This window comes from Barbus barbus, assembly GCF_936440315.1.
Source record: "Barbus barbus genome assembly, chromosome: 29".
NCBI classification, from domain to species: Eukaryota; Metazoa; Chordata; class Actinopteri; order Cypriniformes; family Cyprinidae; genus Barbus; species Barbus barbus.
Genome location: NC_136757.1, coordinates 1,323,818 through 1,343,519, shown reverse-complemented (window position 1 = coordinate 1,343,519; position 19,702 = coordinate 1,323,818). Strand labels below are relative to the sequence as shown.

The window sequence follows — 19,702 nt, the reverse complement described above, 5'->3', positions numbered from 1 at the left end:
AAACCACTGAAACGCCGCCTCTTGCCTACGAGGCTCCTGGTACCTGTCGACGACCGAGTTGACGGAGTCACTGAACAGACCAGAAGGCACGAGCGGGGCGTCCATAAGGGGGACCTTGTCTTTATCCTGTAAGTCAGACAAGGTCAACCACAAATGCCTCTCCGCAGACACCAGTGCTGCCATAGACCTGCCAATGGCGCGGGCGGTCTCTTTGGTGGCGCGGAGGGAGAGCGGTCTTTCGGAGTTCGGAGATATCTTCAGGCCCGAAACCCTCTCCCTCATCTAGCTCTTTCAGCAGGTCGGCTTGGTACGCCTGTAACACCGCCATAGTGTGTAGACACGCACCAGCCTGACCCGCAGCCGCGTACCCCTTGCCAACCAACGCTGAAGTTGTACGCAGCGGCTTGGAAGGCAAGGAAGGAGCCTTTAGAGACGATGCCGAGCGAGGGGCCAGATAGCTCACAAGCGTCTGTTCCACTCGGGGCATCACTCTATAGCCGTGCTCAACCACCCCCGCCACATTACCATAATTCGAGGCGGGGATGAAGAGACGGGACGAGAATGGTCTCTGCCACGATCTCGACACCTCGGTGTGGAGATCGGGAAAAAACTGCAGGCTCCGACGTGGAGGTGGCAGTCTAACACGCAGAAATCTCTCATCTAGCTTGCTAGGCTGCGGTTCGACCGCCTTCTCAGTGGGGCAGCTGATATTCAATTTGGCTGCTGCACGAGTTATAACCTCCACTAGCTCCTCATACTGGGGCGGCAGAGGGTGCAAACCCTCATCGACGCTCTCCACCTCAACCTCCTCGGAGGAAGAGAGGAGAAGCGTCGAGCCGCGCCCCGGTGGGGAAGAAACCGCAGAACGGGCTTCCGACACCGGAGAACGGCCGCTGGGTCTGATAGGCGGGGAAGGAGATAGGGACTGGCCCGTCTCACTTCCCACTAACAGATCCACCTGCGAACCCCACGAGTGCAGCCGCCGCTCCGCCTCGGCGGAAGCGGGACCAGCACCGCGGGGAACGCTGGCGAAGGCTCCCTCGCGAAAGAGAGCCTTCCGGGAGCGGAGTGCATGCAGAGAGAGACGCTCGCAATGTGGGCAGCCGGCTCCCTCGAGAGCCGACTCAGCATGACTCGCTCCCAAGCAGACCACACACAGCTCGTGAGTATCCCCCGGCGTAATGTAGCGTCTGCACGGGGGAGCACACGATCTGAAATGTGGTCTACTCTCGCTCAAGTGCTTTATTTTTCCAGCACTCTTTGACATGATGCTTGAGATCTTTTTAGGACGTACAACACTAAATAAGACTCACAACATGCAAAGACAGTACACACAGACAGAGAGGCGGTTGCTGAATGACGAAAAGCAAACGCCGGCTCCACCGCACGTGCTTATATGCTTTCCGGTCAGTGACGTCACCCGCCTATGGCGTCTCGCCCTTCCATTGGACACGTTACACTTTGGTTCAGAGCGCGGTCACGCTGTGGGCGTTCACCTAGCGCTTCGACGCAGCTCGAGTTCCTGGAAGGGAACCTAAAACCCTCAAATTACTCTCTCACAGAACTGTCAGCAGAAATTATCCTTGCATATTATATTTTGATGTTTGTCCACATAGACAGACTGTGTACGTACATTGTAATAAATTTGAATCACAGGCATAAATTTGTTTTGCATCATCAGTCTTTACAGCTATAAACAAGGGCGTAAATTTAATCTAACAGTAGGCAATAAACAATAAACATAATTTCTCAAGATCGATATTTGAAGGGGACACAAATAATACAGCCAAAATTGTACTTGTAAGGATAGATATGTGTATATAGCATGGACATATGAGTGCGGTTCGTGGGTTCACCACGTGGTCATATTATAATTATTAAATTATTTTTCGTCCTCCACATAGTATCTTTGGGTTCATCTGGGACTGAGGACGTCTCTTATTTAGATATTAAACTGCAGCAAGCCCACTGATCTGTCACTTAACATCATATTGAGCAAAACCCAACACATTGGTAGGTCTACAATATTACCCTAATATCAGTTCACACTCAGGCTTATCACCATGTTAGTTGTTGTGGGAGACTTACTATCCAACAAGCTATTAAACAAGCTAAGCTAGGTAACCTTATAATCACTCATAGAAAAATACACTGGATATCATAATTTTTTGTCATGATTAGTTTATTAATGGTCCAGCATCATCTGGGTTACTCCACCCCAAAATTAAAATGTTGTTATTAATGTAAAATTGTAAAATGTAAAAGCTTTGTTTGTCTTCGGAACACAATTTAAGATATTTTGGATGAAAACTGGGAGGCTTGTGACTGTCCAACTGACTACTAAGAAAACAGCGTATCCGTGAGGTGCAGCTGACACAAAACAGCATACGCAGTTTGCGTCCAGTGGATACTTTCCAATATGGCGCTACGCTGACGCAGGGTAGACGAATTGTTGAATATAGTTGTTATTTTTATTTTCTTTGCGTACAAAAAGTATTCTTATAGCATCATAACATTACGGTTGAACCACTGGTGGCAGATGGACTACTCTGACGATGCTTTTCATACTTTTCTGTGCCTTGACAGTGTTATTTACTTGGTAGTCAATTGGACTGTCACAAGCCTCCCGGTTTTCATCCAAAATATCTTAAATTGTGTTCTGAAGACGAACAAAGCTCTTACATGGGGGTAAGTGATTAATTACAAAATTCTCATTTCGGGGTGGAGTTACCGTTTAAAGAGAGAATCACTTCATCCGGTGTTTAAAGTGAATTAATAGCCTTGACAACCTACTTACACATAACTACTGAAGCACTCTGTTCTCTCCGCCGGACTCGTGTGTGTGTGTGTGTCGGTGAGGTAAAGGTTTCATTCATTGGTTTAGTCCAATTAATGGACTGTCTTACCAAACTTTTGTGTCCTGTGTATTTTTATATTTATATTTAGCTAAGCAACACATTAATGGCAATCTCTGTTGGAATCATGTGCCATTGCCGTTGAATTCATTGCCTTCTGTGCACTTTAGGAGCATGTTGCTGATAAACAGGCAGCACCAGCTGTATCCACGTGTGACAGGTGTGTTTCTCTGTTCATAGATCAGTGCTGTATTCTCCATTTCATCTTGCATGCATTCAGAGTTAAAAACCTCAGTGATCGGATCTCTGCTCTTTTGCAGTATAAAGTCAGATGCCACATCTGGTAAAGAGATGAGCGATGGGAACGAGGGCTCCGGCAGAGCTCGCAGTGAATCACGAGTGCGAAAACCCAATCGCAAAACATCCCGCACACGCTCCCGCCAAGACAAGATCAACAGACCCAAGCTCACCATGATCAAAGTGAGTCTGGAGCTCACAGCCAAACAAATGAAGAATGTCCAAACATAATGTTTAGATGCTAGCTGTCAAAAATAAAGTGATTTGTGAAGCTTAGGATTGTTTGAGTGTTTCACAGGTCAAGGCTCAGACATGAGTGCTGGTTTGGACATTAGAAAACCTAAAATAATTTGACACATTTCTGTTAATGTTGACATAGTTCTTTCAGAGGCATTAAGATTGTATTTTTTATTACATTTTTTTGAAGTTCCTGTTATATTCTTTGTAACAGGTGTGTGACACAGGAGACAAGATGGTGGAGTGTCAGCTGGAGACTCATAACCATAAGATGGTGACGTTTAAATTTGACCTTGATGGAGATGCTCCAGAGGAGATTGCCACATATATGGTGAGATGTTCAACTTTCTCTTTCCCTCCCCATATGCCCTTCTCTTCTTCTGGCAAACTCCCAGAGGTGATGCGTTTCAAACTCCTGTACTAAAGTTTATGGAAGCTATTTTTCTTAACGTAAATGTGTGGTAGAATTTGGAGTAGGAATGGGCCAACATTTTTCAAATTTGTTAAACTAAACATGCAATAACATCTGATTATTTCATTATTATAACCATATGTGACCCTAGACCACAAGACCAGCCATAAGGGTTTATACATCATCATCATCTGAATAAATAATCTTTCCATTGATGTCTGGTTTGTTATGATAGGACAATATTTGTCTGAGATACAACTATTTGAAAATCTGGAATCTGAGGGAGCAAAAAAATCTAAATATTGAGAAAATCTCCTTTAAAGTTGTTCAAATGAAGTTCTTAGCAATGCATATTACTAATCAAAAATGAAGTTTTGATATATTTACGGTAGGAAATTTACTAAATATCTTCATGGAACATGATCTTAATATCCTAATGATTTTTGTCATAAAAGAGAAATGTATAATTTTGATCCATACAATGTATTGTTGGCTATTGCTACAAATATACCTGTGCTACTTATGACTGCTTTTGTGCTGCAGGGACACATTTAAATGAAGTACTTTTTTTTTTCTTCATTAAAAAAACAAAAAACAACAACAACTTGGACTCTAAATTCTGTGTGGCTATTAAGCTGCACCCAAAGCTGCTATATCCAGAACATTTTTTATTAATGCGTAAGGTTGCAACATTGCTTGGCAGACCTGAACTCCACTCTGTGTCTGAAAAAATACAATTCTTATTTGTTTTTTTAATCATAAATATATAATTGTGTGGTTGGTTGCATTATTTGTATGTCAAGTCAAGTCAATATTTGCTATGTATGTAGCAAATAACAGTGAGCCTGTCAGAACACAACCATTTTTTGGAGAACCACTGCATTAATGCTTTATTGACATGTGAATGTTATTCATATTCAGACAGTGTTCCTCATATACAGCTCATTGAATCTTTATTGGTAGATGGGCGTACTGTATCTGCTTGTCCTGGATAGATGACTGGGACAGATGAGTGGGCTCAAAGTGCTGGTTCTTGTTGATGTTCCTCCAGGTTGAGAATGAGTTTATTCTGTTGCTGGAGAGGGAGATGTTCATCGAGCAGTTGAAGGAAATCATGGATAAAGCTGAGGACATTCTGAATGAGGACGCTGATGGTGAGAAGGCCTCTGTCCAGACCTCGCCGCTCCGTCAGACGCCCGTCACAGCAGACTCCGGCCCGCAGGTCAGGCCCAGCGCTTGCTTAATACAGACATGCTTTAGATGGAAATGTACCAGCTATCGTGTTCTTGAGTATGGACACACAGGATACAGTGGAGCCGAAGTCACACCTTAAGGAAATGTGCTTTCCTCTACAGCCGGCACATTTTGTGGGAAAATAAATCATAAGTGGTGTTCAAAAAAAAAAAAAAAAAATCATGTAAATGCATGAGGTGGATATAATACTTTAATTTAGCCCCAACAGCAGGAGCGCTTTTTCCCCAATATAATACTTTTACATATTCTTCAGTTATTGAAAAACTGTTGATTTAATTACCTTGAACAAAACAAAAAAGTCTATGCAAAGTCAATTCTGATAATTATTTCTAAACACATTATAAATGTTAGAAATTTGTTAGAAATGTTATAAACATAATAAACAGCTGAAACCGTTTTTTTTTGGACGGGCCTAAAATTATGACTCGATGACGCAATGGATCCTCTGAGCATAGCCCCGTGTGTTCGACTTAAAGCAGCGCTGCGCAGACCAATCATTCACATTTATTCATTTAGCAGACGCTTTTATCCAAAGCGACTTACAATTGAGGAATACGATAAGCGATTCATCATACAGAGGCAAATAAACACAGGAAGTGCTTGCGATACAAAGTTTCAGGCATTGTTCAGATTAGTACAAACTAGACAGGGAGAGATTAAGGAAAGAGAAAGCAAAGTTTGTTTTTTAAGATGATGTCAAATGCTGACGAAAGAGATGAGTTTTCAGGTGTTGCTTGAAATTGAAATGGCTCAAACTGAAACTAATGCGGGACAGTTCGCACTTAAGTGCAGGAAGCGAGCAATAGAAATGGAGCAGAGCTATAGAGAGCAGACGGCTCCTTATGCTTTTGAATCGTTCTCACGGGACTTTGTCATACAACGATCGTTCTGTGCAGCGCTGCTTCAAGTCGAACACACTTAATAACTAGAGTCATTAGCATCAGTGGTTCGCCCGCTAAATAGCGAGTTACTGACTTTACTGTTAGTTACTACAGCCCACAGTTTGCTAGCTATGCCTTATTACCTGGTTGCAATAATTTACAAAACAGCCTGAGCTCCTTATTTAAATTAAGCTGCTAAAGGGAGCATCCATTCAGGTTGTAGCGGTATTTGACAGCTGAGAGAGACGGCATCTTTCCCGAGAGTGGGCGTGGTTTCAGTGCCGATAGTGGACACACCCCCAGCGTTTCAGAGCAGAGAATACTGCTTATTTTAGCTTTTGATGCCTTATGTTATTTACTTGTCTTTTTTCTTTTTTTCTTTTAATCATTCAAATTTGGCTGGGTTGTTAATAATACATTTTTCTGTGGTGTGACACATTCAGAACACATTTAATATTGCTTTACATGGACTTTAACAAGACATTTGTCTCAAAATATATTTGGCAATTTTATTGATTCTCATTTGCTACATAAATCTATAGCATTAAAGGGGACATCGGGTGCAAAATTCACTTTTACACGTTGTTTGAACTGGAATGTGTGTTGGCAGTGTGTGTACACAACCACCCTATAATGATAAAAATTCACCCAGTGTTTTTTTTTAACCCTCTGGGGTCGAAGCCCGCACCATTGCGGTCTGTCTCATATTTTCTTATGACCGCGAAAAGAACAAAATACTCCGTCAGTTTTGATCGTACAGATAAGAATAAGGTATCGTTTGAAACTGCAAAGGGTCTACTTTTATTTGTGTATAGTCATGATAACAATAAAACATTGTGCTTTTGTAAAATAAAGAAAATATACAGGGTGCGCTCTCTGCCGTCTCTGTCTCGTCACCTCTCTTCACAGACACGTAAATAAAACAACCTGAAACTCTGTGAATACTCGCCTCAAAGACATGAGAAATATATGTATAGAAAGCTTGAAATGTCTATTTTTTAAATGAAGTAAGTCACGTTCAAACAAATATTCTCTGTTAAAGTAATCCATATGAAACCAACGCAATGTCCAGTTTTCCCGTCTCAACTCATTATCTCTAATGCGGTCATGCCCACGCGCCGATCTCACTTTTCAGATTCAAATATCCACGTGAGACGCACACACATGTAAACGTCCACAGCGCAGCTTGATCCAGCAGATGATATCACTCTGATCAGTAGCCTAAGATTACTTGCATCTGTTTTATTGTGTTATTGTGACATAACTTGTACACATTTTACTAGTTAGACTTTTCCCAAACTATAATTCCTGACTACGTGAATGAAATCAAGTGAAACATTTTGAAATATGTGTCATTTCATGGTCTAATTGTTTCACAATGTCAGGATGTTTGTTTAATGTTTATAACAATGGCTTATAAAACCACAAGATATAAAGTAGTGTGAGTGTTAACACTATGAATGAATGTGTGTTACAGTTCAAGTCTCAGTGTTCAGATCAGTATGTTCAATCATGTGTTCTTGACCTTCACTGTGTATATTTTTATTATACTGTATTGCAAATAAAATACAAATAATAATCAATTTAAAGGGACATGCACTGAAATGGCTCGCTGTGAACAGAGCTGTTTTTGACGGGGTAAAAAGGGTGTTGTTTTACACTATCATTGAGAAATTTTAACCAAAATATGTTGTAGACTTTTCATTAAGACCCTAAAGAATCATACCAATTTGTGGAAATGGGCACCTGATGTCCCCTTTAAAACACACAAATATTAGATCAAATAAACGCAGAATCAACTTAGTGTTGCTGGCTGTGATCGTGTCACAAATGAGCCACATTTCCATGCGTATAGTGAAACATGAATGTTTAGGAAAGTGAGTTTTGTACCATTTAGTGGTTGAGGAAAATGAAATCAAACCCTGCTGTGTCTTTAGCCCTGTTGTACACTACTGTGTTAAATGTAAAGGTGAAGTGTGTCATTTCTGTGCCTCTAGCATCACCAAACAAACTGAACTTGTCTTCTGTACTCAGGGGTCAAAACATGAGCGTACGCAGTCTGATCAGCTCATCTATAAACAGAACGGTAAGACTCTGGCACGTCATGTCCAACAAATCTCACTGTAACTGCTGTAGAATGAGCATTAACTCACAGTCGGCCTTGACTTGCAGTGCTTCACACCGGAAAGCGCTGGTTCATCATCTGTCCTGTGGCGGAGACTGCTGCGCCTGACGGAGAAGAGGCCGCCGCGAGTAATTCAGCACACATGAACTAATACTTTAAAACATTAGGGATTTAAAGACATCAAAATTTCACAATACGATAATATCTTGATATGAAGTCCATGATACAATGACGATACAATATTTCTTGTGATATTAAAAAAAGACAAATGAAGACTTGGAAAAAAAAAAGTTTACATATTAAAGTTAAATTCTTCTATTTAATGCACTTTGAGAGTTCAAAATTAAGAGCTCCAACCCATGTTCCTAAGAAAACTTATATATTGTAAAACAATTGCACTGTACAATAAATGAAAATGAATATTTCATAGGTATGTTATTTTTGCTTTACACAACAGTAGGGAAATTACAAAACTTAATACCTAACTGGCTGTTGCATTCCCAAAGGTGTGCTAAACTCACAGCAGTGCAATAAACGAGTTCACTGCATTCATTCACTGTGAACGAAGCTGTTCTGAGACGTGGAAAACACCGGATCATGAACTGATCGTCTGAACGAAGTGTGTGCTTTACTTTGAAACGCAGCGAAAACAACGACTTGATGAAGTGATTAAGCCATATTGTGCTTTTCGGTTTTCGGTTCGTTTAACAGATACTGTGCCAAAGCATAATGGCCCAAAACACAACTTTAAAGACATTTATGTTAGAATAAGAAGTTTAAATATATTTGAACAATTACACTTTTTTTGCCCAGAAGACATATCGCCATGTGACCACGATAATATCGAGACCACGATGTTGATAATATCATTACATCCCTACTAAACATGCTTACAAATGGTCATCTTACACTATTACTTGTGTCTCTCCAGAGCCAGAGAGCTCCTCTACATCTCAAACGCAGGATGTGAACACAGCTAGAGCCAAACCTCTGCAGAAACAGCCATCGTTGCCACAGTCATTCCTCTCTGAGGTTGCTCCATCGGGTGACGGCCGTCAGGCTGCCTGCGTGGCTGTGGTTCCTGACATCCCATGCTGCCCCATTGTGCCTCCTGTTTCACTGGACGTCTCTGCTCAGAAAGCGGCGGAGGCCCCTCAGCAGCCGGTCGCTCACAGCAGCAGCCCCGACACCGAGCCGCCCGTCAGCCAGACCCAGACTCCGCCTGTGGTGCGGCTTCAGCCCTTTGCCACGCTCACTCCACAGGCTTCGTTTAGCAACAACCAATCACAGCCTCAGAGCCCCACCCATCAGCCCCAAAGCCCCACCCATCAGCCCCAGAGCCCCGCCCATCAGCCCCAGCCCCTGCAGCCGGGCGAATCGGATGGGGAAGGGCCGCCTAGGCTGGAGTTCGCAGACAGAACGATAAAGACTCTGGATGAGAAACTGAGGAACCTTTTGTACCAAGAGTACCACCCCTCACAAACCACAAGCTCTGCCACCGAGCCGCCCGAATCACCGCCATTGTCTGACAGCCAGGGCAGTGATGGTGCTGTGAGGAAAGCAGAAATACTGGTAAAGTCAATCCTCATCGTTTTCATTCATATTTACATTTAGTCAATTAGCAGACGCTTTTATCCAAAGTGACTTACAAATGAGGAAAATAGAAGCAATCAAAATCAACAAAAGAGCAATGATATGCAAGTGCTATGACAAGTCTCAGTTAGCCTGTACACGCAGTACGCAGCACATATAGCAAGGTTTTTTAAAAATATTAAATAATTAAAAAAAAATAAAACTGAATAGAAAAAGAATAGCGTAAGCTAGTGTTAGAGGCCCTTTTTTAAAGAATAGAATTAGAATAGAGAGGGCTAGAGTTAGAGGGTCAAATAAAGATGGAAGAGATGTGTTTTTAGCTGATTCTTGAAGATGCTCCGCTCCGCCGCTTGCTGAACAGAGCAGACGCAGAGAGAGAGAGGTGTGTGCACACACTGGGACAGCAAGACCTCGCGCTCTTGCAGCAGTATCGGCGAGTCTCAGAAACTCAATAAGGTTTGGGCGCATTTTTGAAGGGAAAAAAAGTCGCTAAATCTGCGTTAATCTCGCGTTAATAAAATTAGTGCCATTAAAATTACTTTGCGTTAATGCATTATTAACGCGCTAACTTTGGTTGACTACTATACATACAGTACTCAACATTCGAAGTGAATCAAAACCTTTATCAAAGTTGTCCTAAAACCAAAACACTACCAGTTCTTGTCATATTGACAACTTTAAGGAACTTTTTGATCCACTTCAAATGTTGACTACTGTATATACATGTATATATTTATACAACAGTTCTTTCTGGTCCTTGAATCTGATTGGCTGATAAGAGTGCGATATTAGTGATAACAGAGCTCCTCCAAACGTTTCACCGTTTGTATCACTCCGCTTGCCGTATTTCTCACAGCAAGTGCCATGGCGGACGCCCAAATATAAGTTAAGAATAATACTGTTTTGTGTCACGGAATGTAGTTTTAAGAGCTATATGTGGTTTAAGAGCTTCAAATATGTGGTTTGTTAGCTCCAGGACATCAGCACCCCGCTCATAAACCCGCAGAGATAGCTGAAAAATACTAAAACACTGAAAAATACTAAAGCACACTTTTGAACAATAAAGTTTTTTTTTCTTTCAAAAAGCTTGTATGCAGCCAACAAATGCACCGAGCAGCGCTGTTATCAGGGATCACCCTTAACAGATGAAAGGATAGTACGAGCCTATCGGACATTCAAATTAATGTTTTATTGTGAATATGAGATTGATCTGGAGAATGAATGCTGTATCAGTGAAAACAACAACAGCACTCATTATGTCTATTATTAAGATAAAAGTGGTTATATTTTTATTTTTTGGAGCAATTTCGTTCTTCCGGTTCAAAAAGTAAAGTTGAACCAATGTCAAGAAAAGTGACGTATATGCGTTAATTTGGAGTGGTGATTGGCTGCCGTGGCTGGAGAGTACATGTCTGCGTCATCAGTTTTCCAAGCTTTTCTCAGTATTATTCATGACAAGTCTTATGATCCAATCACTGTGCTGTATTATGCATGAGGTCGTCTTACAGCGGAGAATTCAAATCTCATGAATGAGATTCCGTGCCATCAGTTTATTTCTGTAACTCAACGTTCCTTTGTTACTAGTTCTAAAGTGACGTTTTGGAATTAGTAACGGAGGCTTGGGCTCAGCTGTTAAACTGTCAACTTTAGATTTGAATCCATGGTGAAAGGGAGTAGTTCTGCACAAAAGAGGGCTTTTAAAGACACTCCGTTGTTATTTTGTTTATGTATTTACACACTAGTGCTGTCGAACACAATATCACACGAGTAGACGTAAGCTATGGCTGTATATCGGCACTCTGTGATTACCTACAGCCGAATCACAGCCATGCTGATATACAGCCATATCTTACGTCTACTCGTGTGATATTGCTTATATATTATAGGGAGATGCATCCGGCCACCCGGTGTGTCCACATTGTCCAAATATGGCTGCCTTTAAAAAAAGAAAGTTTGGACCCCCCTGAGTTTAACCATGGTAACCACAAATTAACCATGGTTTTGGTACACTAACCATAGCTCAATCATGACAACTCTTGGAAGATTTTAGCATGGTTGCAGGGCTGTCGCGATTCGTTGATTTTAGTCGGCTAGTCGATTATTAAAAATTATCAACTTCATTTTGCTGGCGTCGACTAACCGGCAAAATACCGGAAGTGGCGCATTTCACGGACGAGAATCCATAAAACACATTATTAGACTATTTTCCAAAGCTGCATGATATATTAAACCCATTTAAAAATCATAATTAAGCAGAATTGTGAATTCACAAACGCTATGATTTAATAATTATGCGATGCAGTTTAATTATTTCATGCGTGTAGGTTAAGCTCGTGCGTCTCACAGCGGCTCCGTTCACAGCGGCTCCACAGAAACTGTTATTATTTACATGTGGAGCGACTCAAACTCATCTCTGCATGCTGTTGTGAGTTTGGGTTTATTATAACCTTCATCTGAGAACGCAGCGCGCGCCATTTGATCAGATTTGTGAGGTAAATCATATATAAATCTACACAAACACAGGAGAATACATCACTGTTTCAAAATAAAAGCTCAGACCCTCACTCTGAGTTACACGGATAGATGTCCACATGTTCATTTAATTACAGCAGCTGTAGCATTTCTGTCCTAAAGAAATGGCCAAATATTAAAGATTAAGAGTACGTTTGAATTAAATAGTGCTTGGTCAATATTAAACAGTAATGTGTAATAATAATCATCAGGCCGCTGGCGCTCCTGCAGGTCTTTGTTGTGATGCGTAATCTACATTAGCTCTATTGTTTATAATATATTATGTATTTTAACAGTTATGTTCAATAAAACCATATGATTTCTTGCTTTTGATTTTTCTATACTCTGTTTTAATGGTTAAATTAAATTTTTATTAATCAAAAAGCCTGTCTAATTAATTGAGTTTTACAGTTTTATCTGTACAAAATACCGTTTTCCATTATTTTCTGGATTCCATGTATTTGCTGTCTTTAGCAGGGGTTCAGGGACAGTACTACTGCCTCACAGAGGAGCTCTTAAAAGAAAAAAACAATTGCCAACAGCAACCAAACTGAAGTAAATGGTTCCATTAAATTTTAATAATCAAAAGCATCTCCAATGAATTGATATTATATATTAAATATATATATATATATATACAGTGGTGTGAAAAAGTGTTGGCCCCCTTCCTGATTTTTTATTTTTTTGCATGTTTGTCACACTTTAATGTTTCAGATCATCAAACAAATTTAAATATTAATCAAAGATAACACAAATAAACACAACATGCAGTTTTTAAATGAAGGGTTTTTTTTATGAAGGCAAAACTAAATCCAAACCCACATGGCCCTGTGTGAAAAAGTGCTTGGATTTCATTTGGTTTAATAAAATATTCTTAAGTAAAATTGTTGATTTTTTTTGTGCGGGAAATTAATCGTTTAGATTGATCGATTAATCGCTAAATTAGTCGATAGTTTAATCGAAATAAAAATAGTCGTTAGTGGCAGCCCTACATGGTTGTAACTGCCCATAGTGCAGGGACTGTGGTTTTTCTAACTGCAGTACCTTTTGCATGCTCAAGGGTGCTCATGCTCTCTAGAGTACTGATCCTCTGGGATAAGTCAAGGAAAAGAGAGTAAAGCCCGATTCGGATAATCGTTTCTCATATGGACGTCTGTAAAAATAAATTTGCATATCACCTCAGTGATAAAACTCATGGATTTGGATGGAGATTTATTCACAGTGGAGTGAGTTCTGTGATCCTGCGCACCCGGGCACGCTGCTCATCGAACCAATCACATAATTGTCTGCTGTAAATAAATTTATTCTTATTATTGTGTAAAATGTATTTAAAAATACTTATGTAAAATGTAGCTATTCTCATTATTCCAAGCATATTTTATAATATATAATCATATTTATTATTTGATTATTTAAATCTCCTGTTTAAAAATAGGAAAATAGACGCCCTATAGTTGCATATAATTATACGCGATATATATCCGTTTATAATACACATTTTAAATTGTACTGCATACCTGCTGCTGCCATAATAAAGACCCATTTCGAATGTTTTAATGCTTTTCTTCTCTTTCTGCTCTCACTCCTGTGGTGGAGCATGAAGTGTTGTTCTTTTAAATACTTTCCAGCATTTCAGAAATAAATATGTATGCTAATTACATCGAAGTACATCAGTTACCGTACGGTGTTCGGGAGAGTTCAAAAAGGGTTTAAACGCTAAATTTTGAATTGATTTCTTCTCGTAAACTCAGAGATGTGGATTCGGACGGCAATTAAATTACCACACGACCTTGGTGTTTGTCAAAAAACAGTAGGTAATTCGGCCGGGGATTTTTACGGGGGTGGTGAGAGAAAAACACAGATGTCCTGGATTTGGACGGCAATTACATCACCAACTACCCCCTGTATATGCTGAAAATCACTTACGTCCCCCTGAGAAACAATTACCGTCTGAATCAGGCTTAAGAGTATGTTTGGTTGGAGAGAAGCATGGCTTCCTCTTGTGCTAACCTCATGTGTAGAGTCCGGGTTGGGAAACTAGTTGGGACTCTTTCTTACCTTCCTCTACAACATTGATCATTTTAATAGCTATTTGTCTGAGACATTCTCCATTGCCCTGCTTATTAGTTGGATTTTGGTGACCTGTGCCAATAGCAGCGGCGTATTAACTGTATCAACTGATTGATGGTTGTAAGTGCTATAAGGATAAAGTTATTGCAGCGCACCCTAATGTAGAGCCTGGGAATCTTCAAAAAGAAATCTAATTGGAGCTCATTCTGGAAAGGAAAACTTCTGGGATGTTGGCACATCTCCAATTTAACAACTCATCATCATCTTCACTAAGGGACAAAGAACTCTTAAGATAAAGCACTACTTTATGGACAATGAACAGATAAGCTCGTTTCTTTAGTAATTCTTTACTGATTCTGAAAGCAAAGGAGAACATTCAGGCAACAGGCTTTTTGCTTACTTGTTGTTTGTGTCTTTATGAGGGGTTTTTGTGTGGCATTTCTTATATAAACACTTTTATATAAGAAAATATTATTGTGATCAGCCTCTTGGTTTGGGTGTACTGGGTCTGGTTAAATTAAAAATAGTCAATGGAGTCCTCCTTTATAAATTTATTTGTAATTTTCCCTTCTGAGAGTGCTCAAGAGATTTTCCCTTCTGAGACTGTTACATGGTGATGGATATGACAATGTTAATGTATTTGGTCTTGGCAGAATAGATCTACTACACTGCTGCTGCTGTAGATTATTGCTGCTGCTGCAAGCAAGTACAGGCACTTGCTACTGTCAATGCATATGGTGATACGGTGCCGTGAGTATTTAAGACATACTGCTGCTGCAACTCTCTGAATATCATCAGTTACGTTAACAACCCGTCAGCCTGCGTCATCTAGAGTTTCATGACTGAACTATATATTTTAACCATGGCATTTGTAGTAAAAATGTGGTTATAAAAATAGGAATCAAGATACCAATAAAACATGGTTGCTACACTTTTACTACAATAAAACCATGGTTCATTTTCGTAAGGGAGGTTGTTTTGTTAAATCTTTTTAGTAATGCATTTTTAGTCTCAGAAACTTAGAAACACATCACACTGATTATTTTAAGATGTATGTGAGTGGTAAGTAACTGCACTCCAGTCAGTTGAGTTATTTAACTGAATCAGCTCATTAGGACCGATTCACGAGTCTTTTTGAAAGATTTATCAACAGGACAGGCTCCTGAATGCAGTTAATTTATAAATCACGATTTATTTGTTTATGAATCTGGCCACACTGGTCACGTGTATGGTGTGTTTGCTTTGTGCAACTGGCGGGGAAAGAGCAAAACATGTTATCTTCTTACTGTCTTTATCACATCATCACATTTAGGTCAGACTGAGAACTCCCGGTTCAGAGAAAAACACTTGCCACGGTTTGGTAGATTCAGTAGTATCGAAGGACCATCAAATAGTGGAATCCAAAGATTTCAGATGAAATTCAGAAGAAATCTTTCATCTTTTTAATGGAACCAGTTCTGAATAAAAAACAGTTTTTGCCGTCAACCCCAGACCTGAGGTTACATAATAATATTAATAATAATAATGTTTATTTTATATAGTGCATTTCTACAAACTCAAGGATGCTTTACAATTATTCAACATTCACAAACACTAGTTTGTACAGAGGAACTTGTAATAGGTCAGATTCAGAGGACCTAAGTGCACGGGAAGAGATGTAGGTGTGTATGAGATCTGAGATGTATTGAGGACCGAGACCATGGAGAGCTTTGAATGTAATGAGGAGTATTTTGTATTGAATATGGAAACGAACAGGTAGCCAATGTAGTCTGCATAAAACAGGAGAAATGTGAAAAGATTTGTACATCAACCCTGTTATTCCATGAATAAAAGTCAATTCTGTGTCAAATTGTGAACCCTGTTACCCATGATTTTCTGTAGTAAACAGTCGATTGTTGAAAACCGGACATTTGTGTAAGTATTGTCCTGTTCACAAGCACCAGAAGAGTAGAAATGGCCACGTAAACTGTACAGTTGTCATCTAGTTACCATCAGTCCTGTTATTTTCTGAAGAGAGTTTGTCAATGTTAACTTTGTAGGAAAAATAATTTTGTTATACTGTATTTCTCAGGGTTTTTTTTTTTCCTTTCTGTTTTTTTTTTGTAGCCACAGATTCCAGAGAGGTCCGACAGTCTCGGGACCTTGAGTGATTCTGCTATCGCCCGTAAGTGAAAGTGTGTGTGTGTGTGAATCTCAGCTGCTTCCCCATGTTGGGCTGAACGGTTATAAAAACGGCTCTAGATTCTAGATATGTAGACGTACTGCAGACTACAAGAAATTGTCACGATTTACAACTGTTATTGTTGTGCTTTTCTTTCTTTTTCCCCCAAATGTCGATCAGCCTTCAAAAGAGTTCTGACCAGAAAAGACTCTGGGGCCACTTCTGCTACACACACATCCAAGAGCCACTTTCAGGTTATCAGTGATTTTTGTTTGTTTGTTTGTTTACAAGTTATATATATGCTTCTCTGAAATGACTGGTCACAGTTTGACAGCGTTCTGTGTTCTGCTGTAGATCGTGCCGACAGATTCAGATGTGTCTTCTCACGATGGTGGAGATCATGTGATTGATCTTGAATCTGCAGCTGTTCCTGTAATCGAGAACGGACAGAGATCCACATCAAAATCACAAAGCAACCGTTACTCAGCACCTCCTGACTTATATCAGGTTTGTCTGAAATGGCATACATATACTACTCTGTTTGCGCAAGATCTACTGTATAATGTACACAGTAACACCAATATAACCTACATAATAGAGATGCACCGAAATGAAAATTCTTTGCTGAAACTGAACACGTTTTTTTTGCAATTGTTTTGCCAATTTTTTTCACCATTGCATAAATTAAATGGTAAAAATGTGCTTTTTACTGTTTTGTCTTGCTTTTCAAAGAAAAATCCATGACAAAACAACAATTTAAAAGTATTTATTTAACACTGAACATTTTGTAACATTCTAGCAAACATTATACCAACAAAACACAATTTAACTTAAAATTAATTAGTAAAATAAAAATATTTTTTGAGACCCCCTTCTTGAATCAGGCATGTGATTGGCTAAAGACAAGAAAGAAGGAAAACTGGACACTTTCAGCTAGTGATGTGAAGATCTGGTCATTTTACTGACTCGGATCTTTGAATCTCGTTCATCAAAATGAGCAAATCTTTTTTCAAGTCATTTCGTTCATTTCAGCAGAATATAATTAAAATGTTACGTTAATAGCCAAATTCCACAACATATCTACTTACGCAATGTTTCGAATAAGACTGTTAATGCATTAAAACTATAATGCAACCAAGGCCAGAATATGAGAAACACAAGCGATTAATTAATTGTTTCAGGTTATGCAGTCTGTTAGTTTCCCTCACCTCCCGATCTATATCGTTCGTTCTTTTGTCAGGTCACATCCCCTTAAACTCAAGCTATGCAGTGACCGGAAACAGAATTGATTAGTTCATCTCTCGAGTCTTCGGGTTCGAGTCGTTTGTTTTTTTGTCATGTGCCCTCTTCCCGACTCAGTATCTTCCAACAAATACAAACATTACATATTGCGTGCTGTTATTTTATGTATCTTTGCTGTATCAGAGTGATTTTTCCTCATATTGCAAGTTTAAAGCCTCTTCATTACCACATTCAATGTTAACCATCATGACAGAAATTCACAAATGTATAAAATTATGAGAAATAAAAAGCTACAATTTGAGACCAGAAACGTGACTGTAAACGTGTTTGTAAGTAAGGTTGGGAATTATTAACTAATTTCTTTGTCCAATACTGCCGTCACGTGACAAAATAATGAACGACTCGAGAGGTGAGCTAATCATTCCTGTTTCCTAAAGAACTAATAGGACACGTAATGAATCAATCCCTCGCTGAGACGGCTCGTCGTTCCCAAGTCATATTAAAGATTAGTTCAGATTGAAGGAATCGTTCATGAACGACAGATTGCTACACATGAGGCAGTCGTGGCCTAATGGTTAGCACGTCGGACTTGTAACCCGAAGGTTGCGGGTTTGAGTCTCAGGTCCGGCAGGGAGTGAATGTACAGCGCTCTCCTTCACCTTCAGTACCATTACTGAGGTGAGACTTTCTTTTTCTTGTCTTCTTGTTCTTGCTTTTTTCAGCTTTTATTTTGGCAGAAACCCACAGGAAGATCTCAGTGCTTCTTTTTGTACAACAGTAAATTTATAAATGATTCTCATTACGAATTTGGGAAGATATTTGTCGCACGAATCGCATTGTCACATTCATGCCTTGTAAAAATTCATAAAAATGTTACTTAGCAACTGAGAAGTAACACTGTTTTAGCACAGATGTTCCTCCTTTGGACTTTGAACCCTGGCTAACGAGATCGTGCAGCGCTTTGCAGTTTATTTATTAATTGTAATCACTGTTGGTGCTTGTAATGATTTTTGCGTCTTTCTCTGACACTTTTAAATGCTTCCACGCTGCCGACATGATTGCTGCATTATAAAGAGTGCGCGCCTCTCACTCTAAGCTGGATGCCATTTGATCGTGTCACCAAAAATGTCATTGTTCTGTCTTTTCACTTATTCGGATGAATAATTTTGCTTGCCGAACGTTCGGTGCATCCCTACTACATATGTTTTTGTCAAAATGTGTAGTCTAGACTTGACCTTTCAGTGTGACATGAGAGTAATGGCAGTCAGGATTCAACATCTCCTTTTCTTTACTCATTATTTGATCAGACTGTCAGGAGTTTAGACATTTTTATCCAAATTGGATAGTAAAATAAGTCAATTAATAGGATGCCACTCACTGGATTGAACATGTAACATAATAGTCGTGTGACAGCAATGTAATACTTTTTGAAATGTTTCACACACTGTAGTTGGCAGTATACTGTACAATATTACATTCTAAACACAATCCGTCAGTTAAAATGTTTAATTTATATCTATATTTAGTCATTTATTTTTGGTTTATTTTTAGGTATTTGTATACATTTTTTTTCTTTTGTTCAAGAGTCTGACATTGTCATTTACATTTGTTTTTTTTCAGGACACAACTACTTCCTTTTCAGAGGCTAGACCCACAATGCCTTGCGCTCAGAGCTCGCTGTCAGCGGACGGGACAGCGCAGTGCTTGTCCTCGGACTCCGGAGAGGAGGATCAGAGCGTTAAGGCCTCGTCTCTGGCTCCTGCCCCGTCAGAGTCAGGCGGCGGGGACTTCATGAAGCGGGCGGTGGCGTTCCTCCGGCGCTCGGGCCACAACAGCAGCGTCCAAAGCTCCGACTCGCCCCCTTGTCCTCTGGTGAATGGACACACCCCCTCGGTTAGCGGCCATGCCCACTCTGCTTACGTCAGCAGTGATAACGACTCTGAGTTTGAGGATGCTGATATGAAACGAGAACTGCAGATGCTGAGAGAGAAGTGAGTAGAGAAACTGACCTAATCAAAGAGCTCCAGTGAAAACTGCCTGACAGAGGCCTCTTTTACCACCACT

General features: G+C 39.9%; 1 protein-coding gene across 1 annotated transcript in view; it reads left to right on the top strand.

Moving 5' to 3' along the window:
* The window catches only part of LOC306849922 (serine/threonine-protein kinase WNK2-like), a gene marked incomplete at both ends in the record, with an annotated part of 97,968 nt that overhangs the window by 63,056 nt on the left and 15,210 nt on the right, over window positions 1–19,702 (top strand). The window contains 12 exons of the mRNA XM_079385305.1: window positions 749–897; window positions 3,026–3,075; window positions 3,176–3,335; window positions 3,604–3,720; window positions 4,853–5,023; window positions 7,971–8,022; window positions 8,109–8,189; window positions 8,993–9,633; window positions 16,342–16,399; window positions 16,577–16,657; window positions 16,770–16,903; window positions 19,259–19,629. Of these exons, the coding sequence (XP_079241431.1) occupies window positions 749–897; window positions 3,026–3,075; window positions 3,176–3,335; window positions 3,604–3,720; window positions 4,853–5,023; window positions 7,971–8,022; window positions 8,109–8,189; window positions 8,993–9,633; window positions 16,342–16,399; window positions 16,577–16,657; window positions 16,770–16,903; window positions 19,259–19,629 (2,065 nt within the window). The remainder of the gene's footprint in view (window positions 1–748; window positions 898–3,025; window positions 3,076–3,175; window positions 3,336–3,603; window positions 3,721–4,852; window positions 5,024–7,970; window positions 8,023–8,108; window positions 8,190–8,992; window positions 9,634–16,341; window positions 16,400–16,576; window positions 16,658–16,769; window positions 16,904–19,258; window positions 19,630–19,702) is intronic.